The sequence below is a fragment of the Hydra viridissima genome, unplaced genomic scaffold (assembly GCF_058129835.1).
Source record: "Hydra viridissima isolate aposymbiotic clone 2 unplaced genomic scaffold, HvirCarnegie_v1 scaffold_19, whole genome shotgun sequence".
Classification (NCBI taxonomy): Eukaryota; Metazoa; Cnidaria; class Hydrozoa; order Anthoathecata; family Hydridae; genus Hydra; species Hydra viridissima.
In genome coordinates, this window is record NW_028324318.1 from 189,040 (window position 1) to 213,713 (window position 24,674).

Consider the following 24,674-nt stretch of genomic DNA (forward strand, 5'->3'; position numbering starts at 1 on the left):
TATTTCATCTTTTTTTTCATCAGTTTTAGATTTAATCAAATTTTTTAGTAAAATATTATTATTGTTTAATTTACTAGACATTTTTAATAACAATAAATAAGAATACTTCACTAAATTAGTATTTTCAAATCTGTTATTTTTGAAATCAAATTACAAAACATAACATATCAAATAGTAAATGTACTAATTAAATAAATTTGAATATTATATTATAAGATAAATAAATTAAATATATATTAATTAATTGTGTTGTTAAATAATTAAAATGAATAATAATCAATGTATAAATATTACTGATTTAAAATGTGATTTTAATCTTAAAGAAAAAACAAAAATAACTAATTATTTTGATTTTCGTCTAATTAATGGAACTAGTCATAATATGGTATATTTCTATATAGAAGTTGATTCTAACATAGATTTAAATGATATATATGATAAAATTTCTAAAGCTAAATATATTAATCATACTAATTTAAGACACACAGTGGAGGATGCTGTATATGATTATAAGAGCAGAATATCTCGTTTAGGAGATAATTTAAATCAAATAGCTAATACATTTAATAACATTATTAAAAATAAACAAGATATTATATCTTACGATAGTGTAATAAGTATGTTATCTAATAAACAAAGACAAACAATAGAAAAATATAAAAACTATATTATGTATGATGTGCGAATAATAAATTCATATTTAGAATAAATTAGATTACATTATGATTTTATAGTATAAATAATTTTACTTTTTTTTTTGCGTAAAAAAATATCGATATTTATTTTTTTGATTAATGGTATAATTATTACATATTACAATATACATTTGCTTACACGTTACACCGTATTACACTGCACTGCATTATATTGCATTTGCATTGCATTGCATTGCATTTAGTTTATTATAGCACATTATCACTTATCTGATTATAGTTTTATTAGTTTTTTCAAGTCAATGGAACATAGAATAAAAAACTCTATCAGAAAAGATTTTGATGTTAGTAATAAAAATCAAATTCTTGAAAGATTTAACCTAGTATATAATAAAGATGAAAAAAATGGGATAGATTACAAGAATGATGGTTTATATTATCCGACTAAACAATTAAAGGATATTGAAGACTATAACAACTATGTAAAAACTAAAAACTATGAAGAAATTCTAAGAAGATCTCAAAACAAAATACAATGCGATGTAACAATAAAATACTTATGCTATATAGATGGGACAAATTCTTATATAGATAAAAACAATATCTTAAAAGAATTAAATGAAACAGATGTAGTAGTCAAAGTTAATGGAGAGGAAATTTTGATTACTATTCCTTTAAATACACTGAAGGCTTTTATAGGAACCATATCCTGTGATTTAAAAAAGGTAAAAAATCATAATTCTAAAATAGGTAATTATGATAGTATGTCAGAATATGATAAGGAAATAGTCAAAAGTAAAATACATGATTATGTGGTTAATGAAGCGAAAACTTATTTGAAAAACAAAAGTTTTATAATAAAGGAAGAACCAATAAGAATGTCAAATAATAATCCTTATTTAAGATTAACAGAACAAATTGAACGCGAAAGCAGGTATAATGGAGCCTATAAAGATTATGGAGATACCTTACGCAAAGCCGATAAGCATATAGACGATCATCATAACGAAAATCGTAATAAGGTAAAGGAAATAGAAGAACGTATAGCTAAGTATCGTAACCATGATCCATGGTCTAAAGTAAATACTAACAAACAGTGTTAATTTTTAATTGTATATATATTTACACTTTTAGCACTATAAAATATAATCATGTTAAATTTTTAACCAAACTGTGTTATACATCAAAAATGTAACAGTAAAACAAAAAAAAAATAATATTTAATCTTAATTTTTAACACTTATTATGATACGTTTAAGTATCAAATGTAAATACATTAGCATTTTATTATTTAATAATCACATATTTATTTACTTGTTTAAAACATCACAATAACAATTTAATTCACCTTCTTTTGTATAATAATATTCTTCATTACATAAAATGCATTTTAAAGTCTCTTTAAATCTTTTAAATGAATTTCTATCTAAAATAATCTTTAAATATTCTGGATAACACCAACACACTTCTTGTTTATCTATATCAAAAGCAACAAAGTTATTGCACTCTTTGCACTTTTTTTGTAGTACTTTCATTTAATTTATATTATTTATATTAATAATAAATAATCAAAATATATTATATTTTTTTTCTGTTAATTAAAAAACATTACATGTTTACAAATTTGAATTTGCTATTTATTAATTTAAACAATTCAATTAAATATTAATTTAATATTAACATTAATTTAAAAAAATGAGTAATAGAGAATCAGAAACAGAAAGACAAAGAAGAGAAAGAGAAAAAGAAGAAGATAAAAGAATGTTTGCCTTTTTAGAAAAACAACGTCAAGACAGTTTAAGGGCTAAAGAAGAAGAACAAAGAAGAGCAGTAGACGAAGCATTTAGAAGAAGAGAACGTCAATTATTAGAAAAAGAAGCAGAAGAAAGAGGAAGAAAAATCAACTGGAATATTACCTACAAGCAATAAATATAATAGAATATTAATTAATAAATCTAAAATAAAACAAAAAAAAATAACAGCAAATTAAAGATATTTAAATATCTTTAATTTGTTATTATTTTTTATACTATTGTTTATCAGTTAATCCGCTAAAGTGACTAACTGATTTTAATTATATTTAATTAAAATTATTTAATTTTATTTAAATTATGGCTATACTATATAACACATAATACTATTAACAATGTTAATAGCATTATATATTATATTATATAGTATGATTAAATTGTTTTATTGAATTTTCTCAATCTAACAGATATTCCACTTTTTAGTTTATTTTTTCTTTCATTAAACTTGGATTGTATCATGTTAAATAACTTTTCAAAAACAGTGAACATTTTTTCTATGACAACTATTAGTTTTTCTATAAAACTTATAATAGTGTCTATTTTGTTGAAATCAAAGTCCATTATAAATTATATTATATAATTTTATAAGTAGAAAAAAAAAATAATTTAAATTAATATATTTATATAAATATGCAACATAATAAATATTTTTTTTCTGCTAAATTAATACACTAAAAAATAAATTAGCAAGGATTATATATTTGAATTAATAAATTATATAAAAAAAAATGTCTAGTTATATTCTAACTACTACATTAGATGATAATAAGCAAAATAAAATAATAAATATAATTAATAATTCTATTAAAATATTAGAAAATTACATTGAAAATAATATTAGACACCAAAATTGTGAGATGCAGTATATAATAGATGATAGCAAAAAACATCTTGTTCTATCTAACTTAGCAATATCTAATATAATATTTAAAATAAAAAAAACATCAGAAAAATATAAAGAAAAAGGAAAACATGAGCATTTTATTAAAACTATAGAATTATTTGCTTATTTTATTAATGAATTTAACAGAAAAAAAACTGGATTGCGCGCAAAAATATTATATAAATACATGTATATTATATTTAATATATTGATGTGGCGAATACTAAACACAAATAAGTATAAATTACGCCAATGTTACATAAACTTTGTAGTTAAAGAGCTAAATAAAATAGATAGTTATTATACTGCTAGCAGCTTTTTTTTAGTAGTAATACATGATCTAATAGATATTTACATACCAGAGCTAAAAAATTTATATAAAATAATAATATTTTTAGATGAAATGATAGAAAGAAAAAAAGAGATAAAAAACATAAAACTGCTAAGTAAAATAATATTATATGAATTTATGATAAAATATATTATAGATATAAATAACAAAGAAAAACTAAGTTGTAGTTTAAATATATTAAATGCTTTAAACTTTATAAATTATTATAAATTAAATAAGATAAATATATATATTGAAAGATTATTACATTTAGTTGAAATAACAGATAAAATAACAAATATTTTATATGCTTTGTATAACAATAATGAAATATTATATTATATATAATCGCTAATTAGCAGAAAAAAAATACTTATTATGTGTCAATTTAATTTTGCCAAAATTAATTAACAGAAAAAACATTTATTTTAATATCATTTGTATAAAGTAACTTAATCTATTTTTTTTATGCTAATTTAATTTTGCGTAAAAAGATTAATAAAAGAAAATATCAATATAACATATATATCAATTTGATATTTAAATAATATAAATAAATACTAAAATGACTTCTTGTTTAAACGAAAATCAGCTTTGTAAAAAAATACATTATATAATATTTAAATACAACAAACTAAATATTAAATCAGAAGTAATTAATATCTCTGATAATTTAGATTTTGAATCAAAAATATATAAAGAGTGTTCATCTGATTATCAAAATAAAATAGTTATTAATATAATAAAAGAATCTAAAATAATTTCACTTAGCCCTTCTAATTTCATTTTTAAATATAACAAAGATTTTAACAAAGAAGAAAAAATACAACATTTAAATTTAATAATAAATAAAAAAACACTTGAAAAGTATATTGAAGATAGAAAAAAAACAATAAAAGAAAAAAATAACAAGGAAATAAATATTAGCAGATGTATACTAACTTTTGATATAATCAATGATAATATTTATGAAATGTTATTTGACGAAAATAACATAAAAATATTAATATAATTAGTTAATTATTAAATGTAAAATATAAAAAATAAATAATATTTATATGTTATTTATTTTTTTATATAAATTATAATAATTTATAATAAGAATATTATATACTTGATGTTATTAAACCAGTATGTTTGCTAAAAATTATATTAAATCTTCCTTTTATTATTAGAAATATTAATAAAAATTTTGCCAGATAGATAATTTAATCTAAATTAGTATTATTTAATATCATATGAAAATTTAACAGAAAAAATATTTATTTTTTGTATATTCTATATAAGGAGATTTTAATTTAAATATTTTTATGCTAATCTAATTACGCGAATTTAGTAAAAAGAATATTTAGGTGTTATTTATATAAATAATATAGTTTATTTTTTTTTTCTGCTAAATTTCTATATTTTAATTTGATTTTATAACTTATAACTAATAAATTAATATTTATTTTTCTCTTACAAAAATGAACAAATGTCGTGATTACCATCTTTATCATTGTAGTGATCATTATTATTATAATATAAAAATAATGAAAGAAAAAATAGATACTTTTTATGATGATATTTCATCTTATTTATTTGAAAAAAAAATAACAAATTATGATATAATTATAAATCATATAGATAAAGCAAAAAAAATAATTAAAAAAAATATTATAATTCTATATTTTAAAGATCCTCTTCTTCAATATGAAGAAAATACAGCTGAAATAACAAATAAAACAATAAAAAAAATATACGAATTTATAGAATATAATATAGAAAATAATAATATAACAAATTTATCTGATGAAAACATTAATAATATAATAGATAAAAACTCTTCATATTATGATGATTTTAATAGTATTATATTTTATATCAAAAGGCAGATTGATAAAAACTCTTATTACCTTAGATTTAGCCTAGAAAAACATCATTATAATAATCTTCAGTTAATAAATTTGCTTTATATTATGTATTTTAATATTAATATTATATCTTTATTTTATATATCGGTGTTAGAAGATATAAATAAGCTTCTATTAAAATATTATAATAAAAAAAATAATACACTAAATATAAAAAAGATTTTAGCAGCAAATAATATATTAATAGAACAGGAAAAAAATAATTTATATTATATATATCCTATATAATATATAATTTAATTATAAATGATTTTATAAAAATTAATTTTTTTTTCTATTGAATTTACACAAATTTAAATTAGCATAAAAAAAAATTAAATTATATTATTTTTATATAAGCAGCGCCAAATAAAATATTTTTCTGTTAAATTTGAATTATTAATATATTTAAAAAAATAAAATGGAGACTGATTTAGATACTAGAGATAATGATACTAGCTATGATAATGAAGAATATAATAATATGCCTTCTGATAATTTCGCAAGCAATTTTTCAGAAACAATGGTAGATTTTCAGATGAAAAAGTTTCATGATAATATTTTAACTGAAATTAGAGATCATCCTATTCAAATAACAATATTTAATAAATCATCATATGATATAATTATAAATGACAATAATCTTTCTTTTATAACTGATGTATTACACTATAAGATAAAAAATAACTTTGATGATATTAAAATAATAAATGATGTTTTTTATAATGATTTAAAAGATACAGTTAGTGTAACATATGAGATAATTTATAATTTTGTAATCAAATATAATGATGTATTTAAATCATATAATCAATATAACAAAGAAACATTAGATGATTTAAAAAAGCTAATTTTAAAGTATGAAAGTATTTTGCTAAAAAATTTATGTGATATATATAGTTATCAGATAGTTAATTATATAGAAAAAAATAGTAAAGAAGATATTTTTCTAAAAGATATCAAAATTTTGATAAATTTTTATGTAATATTTATAAAAAATTTTAAAATTAGTTTGTTAGAACTTATAAAATATTATTCCAAATTCTAATTTAATAAATATTTTTACATTAATATAAAGGCGATTAAATTGTTTAATAAACATCATATATGGATAATAACAGAAAAAAATATAATGAATGTATAAATTTTAAATATCTATCTAAAATTTTCTTTGTTCCATCTAGAGATGCTTATAAAAATAAAAATGATTTAGAACTTCTAAACTGTTTGTTTTCTGATATATTGAAATATTATAAACTAGCTATGATAAAATTCGGTGAAAACGAAGTGGATATTAAACTAGAAAAAATAATATTAGAAGATGAAGAAAAAAATCAATTTATGAAAGGATTTAACATATATATAACAGGAAAAAATAAAAAGGGTGATGTAATAAATATTTTTGCGATAAAATCAAAAACAAAAACTAATTTTAAATGTATGGAATATTTTTATTTGTCATTTATTTTAACTTTCCAGAAAAAATTAAATGATATAATAAATAATCTCGAGCAAGAAAGCGAAGTAAAGGAAAATTACTATTCTGAATCCTATTATCTAAATAAACTAGAAATATATAAATTTATTTTCAACAAAATAAATAATAAATTATTCATGTTAAATTAATAAAATTAATAGCATATTATTTTAATGTTATTTTTTTTATTTAAAATATATTAATTTAATATATATATTAAAATACTATAAAATAATATGGAAACAAATTATAATAACATTAAAATAAAATTAAAAATGTGGAAAGGAGAGAATGGAGAAGATTTTTTTAAATATCATGATGATATGAAAAATAATAAAATTAATTATTTAGTCTCTTATATTTTAATGGGTTTAAATGAAGCTTCATATATGATGAAAGAAGATATTATTATTATATTTTATATAATAAAAAATTATATAGATAAAGAAGAAGAAAAAAAAGAATATAAATCCTTTGATATATTTATAAAAATAGTTGACAAAGAAGAAAAATTTAATGATATTATATTAGAAATAAATATAAGCAATATTGATGATAGTAGTAATAAAGTTGACAGCTCTTTAGATAACTTCTATGATATTCTTGTTTATTCTTTCTATACTAAATTAGAAAAAAAAATCGAATATTTAACTGTTGAAGCGGCTAATTTTAACCCATTTCTGTTTGGGGCAGATAAATTAGTAATTAAAAATAAAAACAAAGAAAAAAGATTAAAGAATAAATTAGCATTATATAAGAATATATTAGAAAATAAAGGCAAAGATAATGAATTTCCACAGCAAATAAGTATTACTGAGTAGTATAATAATATTATATATTTCTTTTTATGTTAAAATATTAATAGCGTAGTTATAATGTATTTTTTTTTTTCTGTTATTTAAATTTTTTGACAGTAATATCATTATATTATATTTAATTTTAGTTTAACAAAAAAAATAATTATTGCAGTAAATACTAATATTGTCAGTAAATAATAAAAATGTGTATTCAAAGCAATAATACTATGAATAATAATAATGTAATATAAATTATTATGTATGATTATGGCTGCAACAGGCAAAAATAGATGATAGCATTTTATATAATATTATCTTTATTTTTGTTTAATTTACTTGTATGTTTTATTTTATATACGATTAGAGAATGTTTTTTAGTAATAATTAATTGTTTATTTGGTTGATGTTTAAATATATTATATTAAATAATTTAATAAAAAATAAAATAACAAAAATATTATTTTATTTCTTGCTATTTACTAAGATAAAATAAATTAGAATATTTTCTAATTTGATTATTATTAAGCTTATAATAAATAATTAATTTAGCTACTGTTAATAAAATGACAGAAATGTATAAATGTATATGTAATGGTTATAATGATATAATAAAAAGTACACCACCAATTGTAAATAATATAACAAAAATAATGAATGTAACTAGAAATATAACAGAAAATAATAATAAAATTTCGCATACTTCGCCTTTGAATAATGCAGCTTCTATAATATATCTTTTAATCATATGTACAAGTGCAGCATTATATTTTGGCTATTTATGTTTTGGTTTTTGTTCTTATATTGGAGTTATTGATTATTTAATTTGTATTAACAGAATTATATATTAAATAATATGTAATTCATGTAATTTATTTAAAAATAAATATATAAATTTAAAAAATTCTTTAGTTAGCGGCACATCTGATGCTATAGAAAAAGTATCAGAAAAAATTAAAAATATATACAATAGAAAAAATAATAAATATAAAAACATTATTAGTGAAAATTATATTTGTTAATAATATATATACTAATAATTGATATGATTTTTATTAGAATATATTCTAATAATTAGTTTTACTTATAAGACGTTAAAATGTATATATTAAATACAACAAAAATATATAATAAATTTTACTATAAATTATAATAAATATGTAAAATCAAGTGAAAATTCAAGAATTTTTATATATTATATTATTTACAATTATGTTCATTTTTATATTTTATTCATACTATCAATGGTTTAAGTATTGACAATAAGTTATATAATATTAATTATAAAATATCTTAATAATAAAATTAAAGTTTTAATTAATTATTTAATTAATTTATTTAAAACATTATACACAAATTTAAAAAATATCTAACTGATATTATTATAAAATTGTCAAGTGTGATAAAATATTCATATACATCATATATTAAAGAAAATATTATTATAATAAGTGATAAATTTTAATAAGTAAGTTATTTAGCAAAAAATAAAATAACAAAAATATTATTTTATTTTTCTTCTATTTATTTAAATAAAATAAAATTAAAATGATTTCTAGTTTGATTTTAATATAGTATATAAATAAATTATTAATTTTGCTGCTTATTAGTAAAATATTAAAATGTATATGTTTAATATTAATATGACTAAAATAATAAATAAGACTGAAAATATAAAAAATAATAAAGTATTGCATATAAAGCCAGATGCTTTAGCAATGTCTATAATAGGATATATAGGCGCAACAGTTATAATAATTTTTATATTCTGTGCCTGCACAAATATTCTTTATTATTTAAATTATGCTGTTAAAAAACTACGTCCAGTTATATATAATTTAAATATATATTGTAAAGATAAATATACAAATTTAAAAGACTTCCTGGCTGGCGGCGCATCTAATACAGCTGAAAAAATATCAAAAAAAATCAAAACTTTATATTATAAATCTGAATGTGAAAAAACAAAGTTATTTATGACTGGAATTGATAATAACAGCTATTAATCCTAATAATGATTATTTAACAGAAAAAAATAAAATAACATATATATTTTCTTTTTCATTTGGTTTAAATTACGCGTTAACATAATATAAAAAAAATAAATAATTTAAATATTTATTTTTTTTTATTATAATATGTTATTAAATTATAAAATATTATTTATATTTTATTTTTTATCAGTTTCTTCATTTAAGTTTTTAATATTTTTTTCAACATCTTGATCTAAAAAACTTATATGATATAATTGATATTTTCCTTTTTTCTTATGAAAAATATTTTTACAGAAATTAAACTTACACCATCCGTTTATAAAGCATGATAAAATAACTAATATAATAGATAATATAAGAGGAATAAAAGCTATATAAAATGTATCATAGCATTTTTCCTTAGCTGCAAGTTTTACCTGACATTTAAGACATTCATTTATGCTATATAAAATTTGATTGATATTGTTTTTTGTTGCTAGCACGCTAAATTGATTATAGTTTAAAATATTAGCATCGCAAATCTTAGTTTCGTTTAATATTTTAAACATATTAGTATTAATATACATTTTAACTTAACGTTAGTTTAATATTATAAAATTATTTTTTCAAAACAGCTAATATGTTTATCTATTATATATTTTATATTTTAGTGATTATATATTTTTTATCTCTTTTGATTTTGTAACAAAAATCAAATGAAAATAAAAACATTATTAACGAAAATATAGTAAACATAATTATAACAAAAATTAAAAATCCCGTATTTTCATCATGAAATTTTTTTTCTTGTTTCATTAGCTCTTCCTTTAACCAGTTATTTAATATATTTTTATATTTTTCTATGTTTTCTACTTTTGTTTTGCTAACATCGTATGTAACATTAGAAATATGAAGAGAGCTAAAATAAAGAGTAATCGTTATTAGAGACATTTTATATTTGCTTATAATATCATTTATTTTACAATAATTGTTATTCAAATTAGCGAAAATAATTAAGAAAATATTTAGTATTTTTTGCTAGTAATAAATATATCAGTCATCGTATTAAATTTAAAATTAAATATTTTTTTGTCAAATTGCATAAACTCAAATTAGCATAAAAAAATTAAATTAATTTATATTATCCTTTTAAGCGGCGCGCTATTAAGTATTTTTTTTTCTGTTAAAATTAATTTAACTCACGCAAACTTAAATTAACATAAAAAAATTAAATTAAATTATATTACATTCTTAAGCGGCGCAAATATTTTTTTGTTAAATTTAATTTGATGGCTGTAAAGAATTTAAATTAGTATAAAAAAATATTTATAAATATTTATTAAATATAATTATTAATACTGATATTTATATATTTATTATTTTGTTTTATTATTTTTATATTATTAATTATAAACTATTATAATCACAAATAGTATCGGATGGAAATGATATATCAAGATCAGATACTTTTGCTATAAGATTTAATATTTTGTATATTTTGTTGTTATAAAATTCAAAATATATATGATATAAATATATTTGTCCAAATAAAATACTAAACAAATCAAAATACCCTTGTAATTGGTATAAATTTTCGCTTTTTGCATCATATTTAATATTTTTATATTTGTTTTTATTTTTTGGTTCTGTTTTGCCAAGTATTATGGGTTTATATTTTTCTCTATTTATTTTAAAATCTTTTATAATTGAACTAAAATCATCTATATATTTATTCTCATAAGTAGGTATAATATAAGTTTTTAATCTAATTCCAGATAAATTAGATAACATGTTTAAATTATATAATATATAAGTATAATCTCCATCATTTTCAATAATATCTTTATCTATAATTTCTTCAACTTTACCTGTTTTTTTATTTATTTTTCTAATAAAAATATAATATTTTTTATTTAAATTATTTAATATTTTTTTTCTTAATTTTGCTATAGTTTCATCACTACAATTATGATATTTTAAGAGGTTTTTAGTATTAATTTTTATTCTTTTAATTTTTTCTTCTTTATTTATTTTATTTATATTATTAAATTCATTATTAATTATATTGAATTTATTTTTTGGAATAACATATAATTCATATATATGATCAGGATAAAGATCATTTATTTGTTTATTTAAACTTGAAATAAAGCATTCACTTTTATATGAAAAATTAAGGCTATTATTATTATTCATTTTTTTTTTATAAGAAAATAATCAAATTAATATTATAATTATATATTAAATTTAGTAGCGCGTAGATTTAACAGAAAAAAAAATACTTAATAGCGCGCCGCTTAAGAAAGTAATATAAATTAATTTAATTTTTTTATGCTAATTTGAAATATATTTTAACAATAAAAATATAATAAATGGATGAAACTAAAGCAGAAAAAATAAAAGAATTGATTCTACAGAAAAAAATATACAAAATATTAAAACTAATTGGATCATATACTGTAGATAATCATTATAATATTAAAATCAACACCCTTCATGACATAAATAATTTCATGTTGGATTGCTTTGGACAAAAATTTAAATCTTTATGCTATAATATTGGCTTAACAGAAGAGGATTATAAAACAATAGAAATGGCTGATACTTCTAATATTAATATAGGTTATATAACTGCGCGTTATGTAAAAAAATTTATTAAAAATAATCATAAAAAACAAATAGAAGTTATTAAAATTTTATCCTCATTGGATCTCAAAGATGAATATAATTTTTTCATTAATTTAGAAAAAAATGATGTTTTATTTAGTAGAGAGCATATGATAATATTTAGCAAAATTTTAAATAATAATATTAATAAAATTAAAATGATATTAACAAATTTAAATGCAGAAAAAAAATTTAATAGTATAGTTGATAGAATAAACAAAGAAAAAAGAAATAATACTACTAGATTATTAAATTTTAGCAAAATTATCATATTAAAACAAAAATGTATAAATTTAGATTTTTTCATTGAGATGATGTCTAAATCAGGTTATAGCGAAGAAGAATGTATTAAATTTATTAATATACTTGTGAAAAAAAATCCATATAATTATGGCTGTGACGAGTATGGCGTTAACTAAATATATTCAAAATTACAATCACATATAATACATCCATTATCATTTATTTTTTTGTTTTTGGAGAAAATTTCTTCATTGTTAATTTGAGCGCTTATATCCTTTTTTATTTGCTCTGGAAGCCAGTCATATTCTATATTTTTTTCTTTAAATATTTTTTCTTTGTTATTTTTATTATCCTCTTCTTCTTTTTCTTTAGACTGTTTTAGATTTTTGATGCATTGAATCTCACTACCGCAGCTATTATGTATAACACAAGGATGATCTCTAACTATTTTATTTAAATTTTGATCATATAATACATACGTTTTTTTACATAATTTGTATCTTTTTTTCTTACAATTTAGGACATTCTGTACTAAATTATTTTTGGTGCTTATCTTAACACCATAATTATAATTGATTAGATTAGATATTCTATTTAATATTTGCTTTGTTGTTAGCTCTGTTTTTATATTATTTTTTTTGCAATAATTTTTTAGCGCCAAATCTATATCATCTTCTTTATATTTTAGCCTACAATATATATTATTCATTTTTATATCTTTAAACACTTTATTTATAATGTTTATATGAGATATAGAATAATCTTCTATGTTAAATTTTTCATCTGTTATTATTGATTTTAACATTTTTATCTGTTTATTTAATTCAATTTTAATCAAAAATATTATCTATAAATTTAATATAAATAAATTAATAAAATATATATATATTATTTTACAAAAAATTTCAATTTAAATGATAATCTTTTTTAGCAGAATATATTAGAAAAATAAATTTTTTTAAAAAGTAATAAATAACAGGGAAAATTTATAACTTATAATAAATAATAAATAACAGATAATAATTTAATTTCTTATTATAGTATGTTATATAAAAAAAAATGATATAAAGTAAATATATATTATTAATATTATATTTATTTATTATTAGTATTATTAATATCTATATCTACATCAAATATTTTTGCAACAAATTGTAGCATTTTATTAATAATAGGTTCAAAGCATTTTTTATTTTTATAATAGTAATTATCAGGATGATATAAATGTAATTGATTATACATAATATTAAAAAGATCAAAATATTTTTTTCGTTTAAATAAAATATTTTCTTTAATATTATGTTTAATATTTTTATATTTGTTTTCATTTTTTGGTTTTGTTTCACCAAGAATTATAACTTTATAATTTTCCTTATTTGTTTTAAAATCTTCTATAATTGATTCGTAATCAATTATATTTTTATCTTGATAAGTCGGTATTTTATAAACTCTTGTTTTAGTGTTAATTGAATTAAATAACATATTTATATTATATAACACATATGTAAAATCTCCGTCATTATCGATTATGTTTTCTTCTGTTATTTCTTCATCTTTTTTTGTTATTTTATTTATTTTTTTAATAAAAATATAATATTTTTTATTTAATTTGTTTAATATTTTTTTTCTTAATTTAATTATCATATTATCAGTAAAATAGTAGTAGTTGTACATAAGCATATTCCTGATATTATTATCTGATTTTAAATCTTTTAAATTTTCATTCTTTTTATGTTCTTCATGATAATGAATGTTACTTATTTCTTTTTTTGGAATCAAATATAATTTATATATATGATTTGGATAAAGTTTATCTATTTCCTCTTCTAAATCTGAAGTAAAACATTCTTTATTATATGAGAAATAAAGCCTGTTTATATTCATTTTTTTTTTCTATAATAAAAATAATAATCAAATTTGTATTATATAAAATTCAATAATAGTATAAATTAACAGAAAAAAAATAAATTAGATTATATTACTTTCTTAGAGGCGGCGCGCTATTAAGTATTTTTATTTTTTTTTTATGTTAAAATTAGCATTGCGTAATTTAAATTCAGCATGAGTAATATATATATAAATTTTTTAGCTAATCTAATAGTTATTAGTTATCATCATCATCCATTGTTGTTATTCTATTAGCTATAAAAATTCTTTCTTCTTTATTATAGTTTGCTTTTTTTAATAACTTTAAAAAATCTGATCTCGTTATATCTATATTTCTTACGCTAATTATAGTTAAAATTTCTTCTAGCTTTGTTTTTTTATTAGTTGTATTCTTATGTGATTTATATTTATTTATAATTTCTTTTTTTTCCCATTCAGAATTATTATAGAGGCTGACTATTTTTTCCCATTTGGCTATTTTCTCATTAATAGATGGATACATTAGAGTTTTTATATTTTCCCAATCTTTATATGAGAGATTTAAATCGTTATCATTATCATCATTTTGTTTTTTTTCATTTATTATGTTATTTATATACTGTTCTTCTTCAGTTAAACCTGAAGCTCTAAAAAAATCTCTTAATATAACAGCATTATTATTTTGTTTATTATATTTTTTATAAAGAAGATCATCTACAAATCTGTTAGTAGATAATATTGAATTATCTTCTTTATCTCTTATATATTTCATATCATTTTCTGATATTCCTAGCAGTAAACATAAATTTAGTATTCTATCATCGTTTACTGAATTTTCGTAAAAATCGTATAAAATTGGTTTATGTACTTTTTCTGATTTAAAATCACAATCTTTTAATTTTGTTTTAAAAATAGTTTTATATGACATTTTATTTTAGATAAAATATTCAAAATATATATTTAAAAATGATCTTATAACGCGGCGCAAAAATATTTATTGACCGCATTCTTTTAGCATCTCAATTCCTTCTGTTACATAATATTCACCGATCTTTTCTATTTTATTTGGCCACTTACCATCAGGTGAATATATAATAGGTATATTATTTAGTATTGAACTATCACTAGTTCCATGACATTTGCGGCATAAAGCGCCATTATTACACTCAGCTGCATTCTCGACGGCATAAAGATAATCAGTAGTATATGTGTTTGGGCATAATATTCTTTTGCCTTCTGAATTAACTAAAGGCTTAATTTTTCCACATTTTTTTTCTATTGCTGCTTTTTTATTCAAAAGATATAGATAGTAAGTTAAAATTAAAAGCGATATGCCTATTAAAAAAAGTATAACACTCATAGTGTTTTTGATTATATTAAAAAAAAATATATTTTAATATTACAATTAATTTAATTATATAAGTGTTTAATCTTGATTATTAAATTAAGTTTAACAGAAAAAAAATACTTAATAGCGCGCCGCCTCTAAGAAAGTAATATAGTATGATTTAATTTTTTTATGCTAACTTAAATTTGCGTAAGTTAATAAAAAAAATTATATTTTTGGTGAAAATTTTATTTATTATTTGTTTAAAAAAACATGGATGTAAAATATAAAATAACAGATATAATACCTAACGGTTATGTAATAGGATGTTCGTTTAAGCTAATGAGTGATGAAGAGATCAAAGAAAAAGCAGTTATTAAAATAACTTCTAGTGCTAACGCCACGCAAGATAAAACTCCTCATGCTTACGGCCCGCGAAGTCAGTTTCTTGGTACAGATTCTAACAGATATAAATGTTTAACATGTAATCAATCAAAGGAACATTGTAGAATAGGTCATAATGGTTATATTAAAACCTTTGCCCATTTTAGTCCACATAAGAATATAATGATGATAACAAAAAAAGTTATATCAATTTTGTGCCCTAATAACAAATGTAATAAAATTATTTTTTCTCCGGAAAAATTAGAATGTGAACGGGATTACATAAATCAGAAAAAAAAAGATCTATTAAATCATATGTACGTAATAGCGAAATTGGAAAAAGGCGTATGTTTTAGTTGCAAAACACCAGTAAGAATAGCAGAAGATAATAAAGCATTTCCAATGATTTTTAAATATGTATTAAATAATAATATAAGAAATGATCTATACCCATATATGGTGTATGATACTTTAATGCATACATCTGAAACTGAATTTAATAAATATTTTCCTGATGTGCGACCAAAAGAGCTATGTAATACTCTCGCGCTAATAAGTGGTATACCAATGCGCCTTGATTCTATTTCTGCTGTTACTAATAAACCTGAGCCAAACGAAATAACTACAGCATATAATATGATATTAAAATTAACAGCTGAGTGTGGTAAAGGTTTTAAGCTATCATCTAATCAGGAGTTAACAGAAAATGTAAAGAAAAATCAAGATGCTGTGCTATATCTAATATATACTATAGTTAATGGTAAAGTATCAATTGGACAGGATTATGCTAAAAATGAAATAATTAAAAGCATAATATCCTTTATAGATAGAAAATCGATTGAAGGCGGTATAGCAAATATATCTGGTAAAGATGGTCCGGTTAGAGGCGGAATTTTGGCAAAAAGGATTAATAATATAGGACGTCTAGTAGCAACATGTGATAATACTGTTAAATTTGGCGAAATTGTTTTACCTGAAAATCTCATGAAGAATTTATATATAATAGAAGTATATAATGAATTTAACATGATAAGATTAAACTCTTTTTATGTTAATGGCGCTAAATATCCAGGCGCTGAGTATATAATACGCGCATCAGATAATAATAAATTATATTGTGAAGAAGTTAATAAGACATATATTCCTCAAATAGGTGATATAATAAAAAGAAACATTTTCTCTGGCGACTTAGTAATAGTTGGTAGAGCTCCAACTCTAATGCCTTATAACATTTCTGCTTATAAAATATCAAGAAAAATAAATGAGTTAGGCGACTCATTAGGTATAAAGTCGTCTGAATATAAGAAACTAAGAGATGGAGACTTCGATGGCGACGAAAGTTCTATAATAGCGCCTCGTGATATGAATGGAATGGCAGAATTATCTATGATAATGAAAACAAAGAATTTAGTTACAACAATAAAAAATGGTGATGTTTTGTTGGGGATAGAATGCAATTCATTAATTGGCGCGTCTATGTTAACGCAAGATACTAACATAAGTATAGACAAACTAAACTGGCTTATATGCTCAATACCTGGTGTTTATGAAGATAAATATAAAGATCTAATGAACAAAAATATAACACCAAATAGAATTTTTACTGGGCGTCAGATAATATCTTTGTTTATGCCGCGCGGTTTGTATTATACAAAGGCATCTTCATTCTATGATAAAAAAATAGAAGATGTTATGAATTACACAGAAGATGAGAAAATGGTAGTATTTAAAGATGGCTATATGCTTAGTGGTGTATTAGATAATGATACTATAGGATGTTTCTCTAATAATTCTCTGTTTAGAGCCACGTTAGAATGTGTGGGAGCAAAAAGAACATTAGAAATAATGCACTCATTTAACACTCTTTTTATGCGATATTTGCGCAGCACAAATCTTACTTTATCTATGAAAGATATAACTCTCACTGATGAAGCTTACAATTACATTGATTCTAACATCAGAATAAAAGAAGAAGAAATAAAAGAACAAAATAAAAGATTTTATGCTGGTGAAGTTGTGGCTAATTATAATGAGACGCCATATAAAACATTAAAAAAGAACGTATATGATATGTTAAAACCAACAGATGAAAATTTTCGTCATATCATAAACGGCTTAGAAGATTTTAGAAATAATAATCTTGTTAGATGCGGCATGGCTATTGATGGTAACATAAGTAAAGCTATATTAAAATTAGGCACCTCGCTTGGGCCGCCAATATATAAAGGCGAGCCAATTGAGCACCAATTTGGGCGCCCATCAAGACATACTAAAAGAAATCATCTAGATTTAGATACATGCTATATTAAAGGAAATTACATTAGAGGTCAATCAGCATTAGATGTAATAAAAGGAACAGTTACTAGAATAATGGCGTTAGTACAAAGAATAAATGGCACCGCAAGTGCTGGAACAATAAGAAGAGAGCTAATGAATGCATTATCTATTTATGTTTTGAATAATCATGGTCATGTTACTTATGGTGACTATACAACTGACATGTATCATTCTAGTCTGTCTTATGGTCATGATGGACTAGCCGTTAATAAAATCATGTGCCCTGCGATTTTTAGCAAATTTATTAAAATGCCAGTAAGTAAGATATATGAGACATATTTTAATATTGACAGAGGAAATGAGGAGCTGCAAAATTACGCAAAACAAACATGGGATATGTTTAAACTTATAGTAGAAGAAGTAAAATCGAGTATATTACTGTTAAGTAAAAGCGGCTTAATAGATTCTAATTATTATATGAAAATATCTGTACCATTTATAATAGAGTATAAAATAGATTTAGATGCTAAATTTGACCTCGAAAATGCAGAAAATAATATTTTTATTGCTAAAGATTGCATAAACAGAATTAATAATGTATACTCCAATGAGTTAAAATATGTCAAAGACGATTTTATAGTAAGAAGCAAGCTAAAAATAACTATCATGTATTTACTATTTTCTTTTTCACCGATAATGCTTGGAAAAATAAGCAAAGAAAAGATGAAAGAACTTAGTGAATATATATATTTAAAATATATTGACTCTATTGAATGCGCTGGCACCGCAGTTGGTATGATAGCGGTTTGCAACCAATCTAAAACTATGGTGCAAAATAGTCTTGATGCACCCAAAAAGCAAGCTGATAATACTATGCTAGAAGACGAAAAAACTCATAACAGAATAATATTTCCTAAAGGCATACTAACTGGCGCAAATATATATATAGCTCCTCTGTTAAAGGAATATCACGGTGTAGATATTAAAAACGAAATTATAAACAAAATAGTAGAAGATAGTCTATCTAATTATATAGATACTATAAATGTTTCTAATAATACCATTACTGACGAGCAAATATTTGATCAAATAACCAAGAAGAATATGAATAACAGTGTTATAATGGATTTATATCTTACTGTTACACTTGTGAGATCTCAGCTAGTAAAGAAAAACGTCAAATTAGCTGATATAATAGAAAAAATAGAAGACTATAACTCCGGCATATTAGTAGCAGAAAAAAAGAATACAGATTATAATAAAATATCATATAAATCTACTATACTTCTTCTGTTTACTGTTGAAGCTGGCAAAGTTCTATTTAATGGCGTAACAAATGATATGTTTAAAATAGCAATCAAAAATTTTACTGATTCTATTATTGTTAAGGGCTTCCCTCATATAATAAACGCTGATGTTGTTTATAACACAATATGGGAGGAAAACAAAAATGGCGAACTTGAGACAAAAGTTATACCTTATATTAAAATAGTATCAGATAATATATATGGTGTGTTAAATTTAAAATGCTTGGATCTCAGATATTTATGCTCAGAAAATCCTAACATATCATTAAAAATGAATGGATTAAATTCTGCTAGGGTGTCAACTATGTTGATGTTAATGAAAATAGCAAAAACTCATATAACACATATAATGCAATCTATTGATGCTTTATTTTATAGAGGATATGCTATAACATTTAAATCTTCTGGTTTATCAAAAAGAATACCTGATTCTACTCTGATATCTGCTGTTAGCTCTGATCCTAAAGGCAGAATAATAATGGCGGCAAAGTCAAGAAAAGATATACCAGTATATGATATAATGTCGCGTCTATTCATGGGTCAAAATCTAGAAATAGGAACTAGTTATTGTAAGTTATACTACAAAAAAGAAGAAAATGAATCAGATGAATAATAATTTGAATTATGATATTATATTTAAAATAACAATTATAGTGCGCAAAATAAAGCTAAATATTTGTATGAAAATAATGACAAAAATAAATTATTATATGTCTGTTATTGCTGGATTATATTACAACTATAATCATTTGCTAAATATAAAAAATTATCCACTAACTGTCGATTTTCTATTAATAAGTTTGTGTTCTATAATTATAATAAAATCAGCTCTAAATATAATTAAAGTAGTAGCATTTAAAGACAAATTAGAAAAATATTTCAGTTTCATTAATATTGAATACTTAATATATAATAACAAATCAGAAAATTTAAAAATTGCTATATTATACTCATATCGTTTTATAAAAACAATAATTAAAAATTATTTAATTAAAATAATATTACGCTATACAATATATAATCACATATATGCGTATTTATTTAACACTGATTTTTACTACTCTTTTATAATAATTTATATTTTAGTTATATCAAATATTAGTTATAGTGTATTACTTAGCGTAACATATGATATTATTTACGTATCTGATTTAATAAATAAAATTTTATACACTTATATTGGAGAAAAAAAAACAGATAATAATGCTTCAAATAACAAAGATATAACAGAAGAAGAAAAAAATAATAATTATAATATATATTTAATATTTTTGTTATTAAATGTATTATTAGGGTACATAAGATTTATTTACTATTAAATTAAATTAGAATTAAATTACTATATATATTAAAACTCAAGTAAATATTTTTTTTTATGTTAAACTTAAGCAGTATTAGATTAGCATAAAAAAATTAAATTAAATTATATTACTTTCTTAGGCGGCGCAAGTAAATATTTTTTTTTATGTTAAACTTAAGCAGTATTAGATTGGCATAAAAAAATTAAATTAAATTATATTACTTTCTTAGGCGGCGCAAGTAAATATTTTTTTTTATGTTAAACTTAAGCAGTATTAGATTGGCATAAAAAAATTAAATTAAATTATATTACTTTCTTAGGCGGCGCAAGTAAATATTTTTTTTATGTTAAACTTAAGCAATATTAAATTAGCATAAAAAAATTAAATTAAATTATATTACTTTCTTAGGCGGCGCAAGTAAATATTTTTTTTTATGTTAAACTTAAGCAGTATTAGATTGGCATAAAAAAATTAAATTAAATTATATTACTTTCTTAGGCGGCGCAAGTAAATATTTTTTTTTATGTTAAACTTAAGCAGTATTAGATTGGCATAAAAAAATTAAATTAAATTATATTACTTTCTTAGGCGGCGCAAGTAAATATTTTTTTTATGTTAAACTTAAGCAATATTAAATTAGCATAAAAAAATTAAATTAAATTATATTACTTTCTTAGGCGGCGCAAGTAAATATTTTTTTTTATTTTTGGTATTATTTTATAATTATTATGATAATTAATCATAACATTGCGATCTTCTTTTGTTTAGCAAAGGATTATTACTTATTTCATCTATACTTTTTAATATTATTTTTTTTATATTATCATTATCATTATCATTATTATTATCATTATTATTATCATTATTATTATTTATATTTTTGCCATCATTTGATTCATAATTATTATTATTTTTTTTATCTAATATTGTTTTTTTGTTAAAATCAAAATAAAAATTTTCTTCTTTGGTATTATTATTTGAAGACATTTTTTTTAATTATTTTATGAATGTATTAAAAAAAATCAAATCTATATATGATCAATCGTATTTTAATTAGGAAATAAAACATCTAATATATTAATAATTAATATTATTAACATGCTAATTTCTAATATATTATATATCATATTAGATAGAATAAAGATTTTATTATAACTATTTATAATTATCACTGCTATTTTTTTTGTTAAACTTTTTAATATTTCAAATATAGTAATAATAAATGAGCATAATAAAATAACAATTAAATTATCTTTAATATATATTATTGTATTTGCTTTGTCAGTATAATAAAAATACATATTAATTGTTAATATAATTAATATATAATCTGATATATTTAATTTTTTTTTCATATTTATTTAATTTATTTTAAATTAAAAATATTAACAGATTAATAATATATAATTTTTTTCGCTATTAAAGAAATGAGTCATACAGATAAAGAAAAAATATTAGAACTATATAATGATTCAATAAAGGAGTTCGAAGATTTTATAAAGGGAGATATTAATAGCGATTTATATACTGTTGAATATATGTTAAATAATCTATCAAAAACATTAAATATTTTTAACTTTATTACTGTTTCTATTTATAATTTAAAATTATCTCATGATTTAGAAGAGCTAGATAAAGGTATTATAGTAAGCTTATATTTAAATAAACAAATAAAAGATACAATAGAAAAAAATAAAGATAATCAAGATATAGAAAATATAAAAGCAGATTTAAAAAACATTCTTTTAGAATACAATAGTGTTTTAAAAATTTCGTCTGATTATTATACTATAAAGACATATTATGATGAAAAACCTCTTGAAATTAGAAATGATTTTGCTAAATATGGCGGATTTCTTAAATTTATATCTGATTTATTAGTTGAAATGGATAAAATAAAAGCGAAATATAATAATAACAACACTTATGAGGCTTTTTTAATTATATATGATTATATTAAGAAAATATCATATTTAGATTATGAATAAGAATTAACTAAATATATTTCATTTTTTTTTGCATCAATAAACATAGTAAAACATATTATATCAATCATATCGTTTTCTTTGAAAGCCGCAGATTTATATTCTTTTTCCAAGAATTTATAAATATTGTCATGATTTACATAACAGAAAATACCATTTTTGTTTATTTTTTCTTCACTTATATCTTCGTCAGTTATTAGCTTAACCGCATCTTTTTTGCTATATAATTTAACTATATTATATTTATTTTCGTTAATAAATAAATCTAAATATTTTTTATTTTTATCTGACTCACATGTATATTTGTTTATATAACATTCTAAATTTTCTTCTGTTTTTGGGCGCTTATCAGTGTAATATTTAAAATTTATATATTCTATTTTATAATATTTTTTTGCTATCAAAGATATATTATTCTGAACCTCTATTGAATTATTTTTTTTGCTATATTTGTTATTTAAATAGCAGATATTATATTCAAAGTCAACTATTAATTCAAAGGTTATACATATATTTTTTTCTTTTTTTACTGTTCTATTTAAAAAATCCCTTATAGTTTTAAAATTTATATATTCATTAATATTATCTAGAGTTAAATTTTCATTTAATTCTTCATCCTTTATTAATTTAACAAAGCTGAAAAATGTATATTTATCTGGATATCTATCTAAATTATACTTGCTATTTTTTTTGTTTTCATCTTCTTTCTGAACTGAAGATATAAAATTTAAACTCATTTTAATAACCTGAGATGAGAAAGTTTCTTCATATATCATGTTTTTTTTATTCAGATTTTCTTCGTTTGATTTGTTATTAAGTGAATAGGTATATAATTTAAAGCAATTCATTTTATTTGTTTTTTTTATCTATAATGAAATCAAAAATATTATTTACCAGATGTTATATTTCCTTTCTTCAAGTTATTTTCATTCATTTTAGTATTCAAGTCAGTTATTCTAATACTATAATAACAGATTAAATTAAATATTAAATCAAATTTATAATACACAAAAATATATATATAAAAAAATATAACAGTTAAATATGTTAAATAAATAATTAAAAATATTTATATGGGATATTATTTATATAATCATCTGAATCTTCTAACCAGATCGATTCATCTACACATAAAAAGGCGCATAAATCTAGTCCATAATAATCTATAAAATATATTTTATTATTTTCATTTGTTTCTTCTACTATGCTCACATGTCTGTTATAATTTCCTCTTGAGTTTATAAGATCTTCATCTATGCAGTAATATATCTTTAATATTTTTAAAAACATATCTTTTAACATAAATGTTATTTTATTTTGTATATTCTCACTTGTATACCATCTTTCCCTGTTTTTTTTAAAATATTTTATAATTTTTTCATAGCTTTTTTCAAAATCTTCAGAGCGATATATTATTTTATAATATTTTATTTTATAATTATATGGTTTAAACTCTTCATCCCTATCATTTATTTTAACACCATTATCGAACATATGATAGTT

General features: G+C 20.0%; 1 protein-coding gene across 1 annotated transcript; it reads left to right on the forward strand.

The window, feature by feature from the left end:
* Positions 1 to 16,190: 16,190 nt before the first annotated feature.
* LOC149876495 (DNA-directed RNA polymerase III subunit rpc1-like) lies at positions 16,191 to 23,174 on the forward strand. Its single transcript, XM_090075254.1, has 4 exons — positions 16,191 to 20,454; positions 20,540 to 20,683; positions 22,810 to 22,824; positions 22,936 to 23,174. Exons 1-4 carry the CDS (start codon positions 16,191 to 16,193, stop codon positions 23,172 to 23,174), a joined length of 4,662 nt encoding a protein of 1,553 aa, XP_089931380.1.
* Positions 23,175 to 24,674: the final 1,500 nt, after the last annotated feature.